The 1,529-nt window shown below is 53.9% G+C and overlaps 1 protein-coding gene across 1 annotated transcript; it reads right to left on the bottom strand.

The window, feature by feature from the left end:
• Window positions 1-6: 6 nt before the first annotated feature.
• Window positions 7-1,356, bottom strand: LOC113208851 (band 7 protein AAEL010189-like; the record flags this gene model as incomplete). The annotated part of the gene is made up of 3 exons (XM_052276416.1): window positions 7-371; window positions 658-813; window positions 1,259-1,356. Coding segments are annotated over 3 exons (356 nt in total), but the record flags the coding sequence as incomplete, so codon positions are not given.
• Between the last annotated feature and the right edge of the window lie 173 nt (window positions 1,357-1,529).

Genomic DNA, 1,529 nt, shown 5'->3' with positions numbered 1-1,529 from the left:
GGGGGGCTGACTACACGACTCAGGACTCTGGAGTTGGGAAGGGGGGTGCAGTCACTGTCTCGTGGGACTGCAGCGCTAAGAGTTGTCTCCCGCCCGGAGCCGTCTACGGCTGCCTTCTACTTGTCAGGCAATGCTGTGCTTGTCTACGGTCAGGAAGCCCCGAGAGACCGCCCGCGTGCCGCGTCGGAGGGAAAGCGCGCAGCGAGGCGAGCCTCCAGGACGCGTGCGCACGGGCGGCTGCTCACAGAGAGAGAGCGGGGCCCGGAGGGTCACCTGTAATCATGCACGTTGTTGGTGGCTAGGATGGGGCAGTCCACTCGGTAGAACACCACGGCGTCCACGTGCACCGTGACAGAGTCTCGCGACAACACCTGTTTTCAAAAGTTTTTACATATTGTCCGCAACCGCACGGAGCATGGAGCGAGAGAATTCAGTGAAAGAAGTCAGTGTCCTGCAAAGAAACTTCGCGAGGGGCTCTTCTATTTATTTTTGCGTACGGTAGACCATCTCTGCCGCACGCTTGCTGAGTGAGGTATATTCTCCTCTCTTGGTTACGATAGTAGACAGAGTGATCGCGCTGCACTTTTTGGGCGGATTATTTTTTTTTCATTAATTTGTAAACTGGTTTAGTTGGAGCGCCAGTAGGGCGAAACTTACCTCCTGTGGAGGCACGTCGAAGCTGACCGTCCGCAGGTCCACCTTGCAGTAGGTGTCGATGCAAGGCAGCACGAAGAAGACCCCCGGGCCCCTGGCGCCCCCAGCGCGCAGGCGGCCCAGCCTGAAGATGACGGCGCGCTCGAACTCCTGCACCACCTGCGACAGACAAAGGAGGGCGTGTTCACTGGGCCTGGGAAACATACCTGGCTGGGTAGCGACCTGCCGTCTTCGTAAAAGTACCCTCTCCAACTACACAACCTTAGCGTAAGTAGGGGCACCCGAGATTAATACTTAGCCTGGGTTGCCAGCGTGAAGGGCGGAAAAGTGAGGGGGGCGGGGCGTACCAGCCACGCAGCCTGCTTTTGGCACTGCTGTGAAGTGGAAAATGAGGATGAGACTGCTTAAAGAATCCCAGTCATCAGGGGACCGCACAGAAGACACCCCCTCATCTCATCCCTCTTTCCCCCCTCTAAGCCGAGATTTTGTTGAGGATGCCACGAAAAATACCCGCAAACTAACAAAAGAAAAATGGCGGAGTCCTGGGGATGGAATATTAAAATAAAACCTGAAACAAGCCTGGCCAGCACGAACAAAATGTTACCTTGAATGTAAAGAGTAGCGAAAAGGGCAGCGTGATGACGAGCAGCACGACGGACGCGACTGTGGCCACCAGCTCGATGATCCCGTTGCCATCGTCAGCTGAAATAAAATATTTACATACATATTAGTAAGAGAGACGAGGCTAGCTTTCACACGCACAAAGAGGAAGGTAATTAATATTGATCAGATTTTATTTCGTTTTTATTTTTTCTCATTCGGTGAGCACACGAGAGAAGTCGGACCGAATCAACATCATTATCCCGGCTAACGAG

The sequence above is a fragment of the Frankliniella occidentalis genome, unplaced genomic scaffold (genome assembly GCF_000697945.3).
Source record: "Frankliniella occidentalis isolate FOCC.00 unplaced genomic scaffold, Focc_3.1 Scaffold2884, whole genome shotgun sequence".
NCBI lineage: Eukaryota > Metazoa > Arthropoda > Insecta > Thysanoptera > Thripidae > Frankliniella > Frankliniella occidentalis.
Note: the sequence above shows the minus strand (reverse complement) of the source record. Positions and strands in the feature narration are given on the sequence as shown.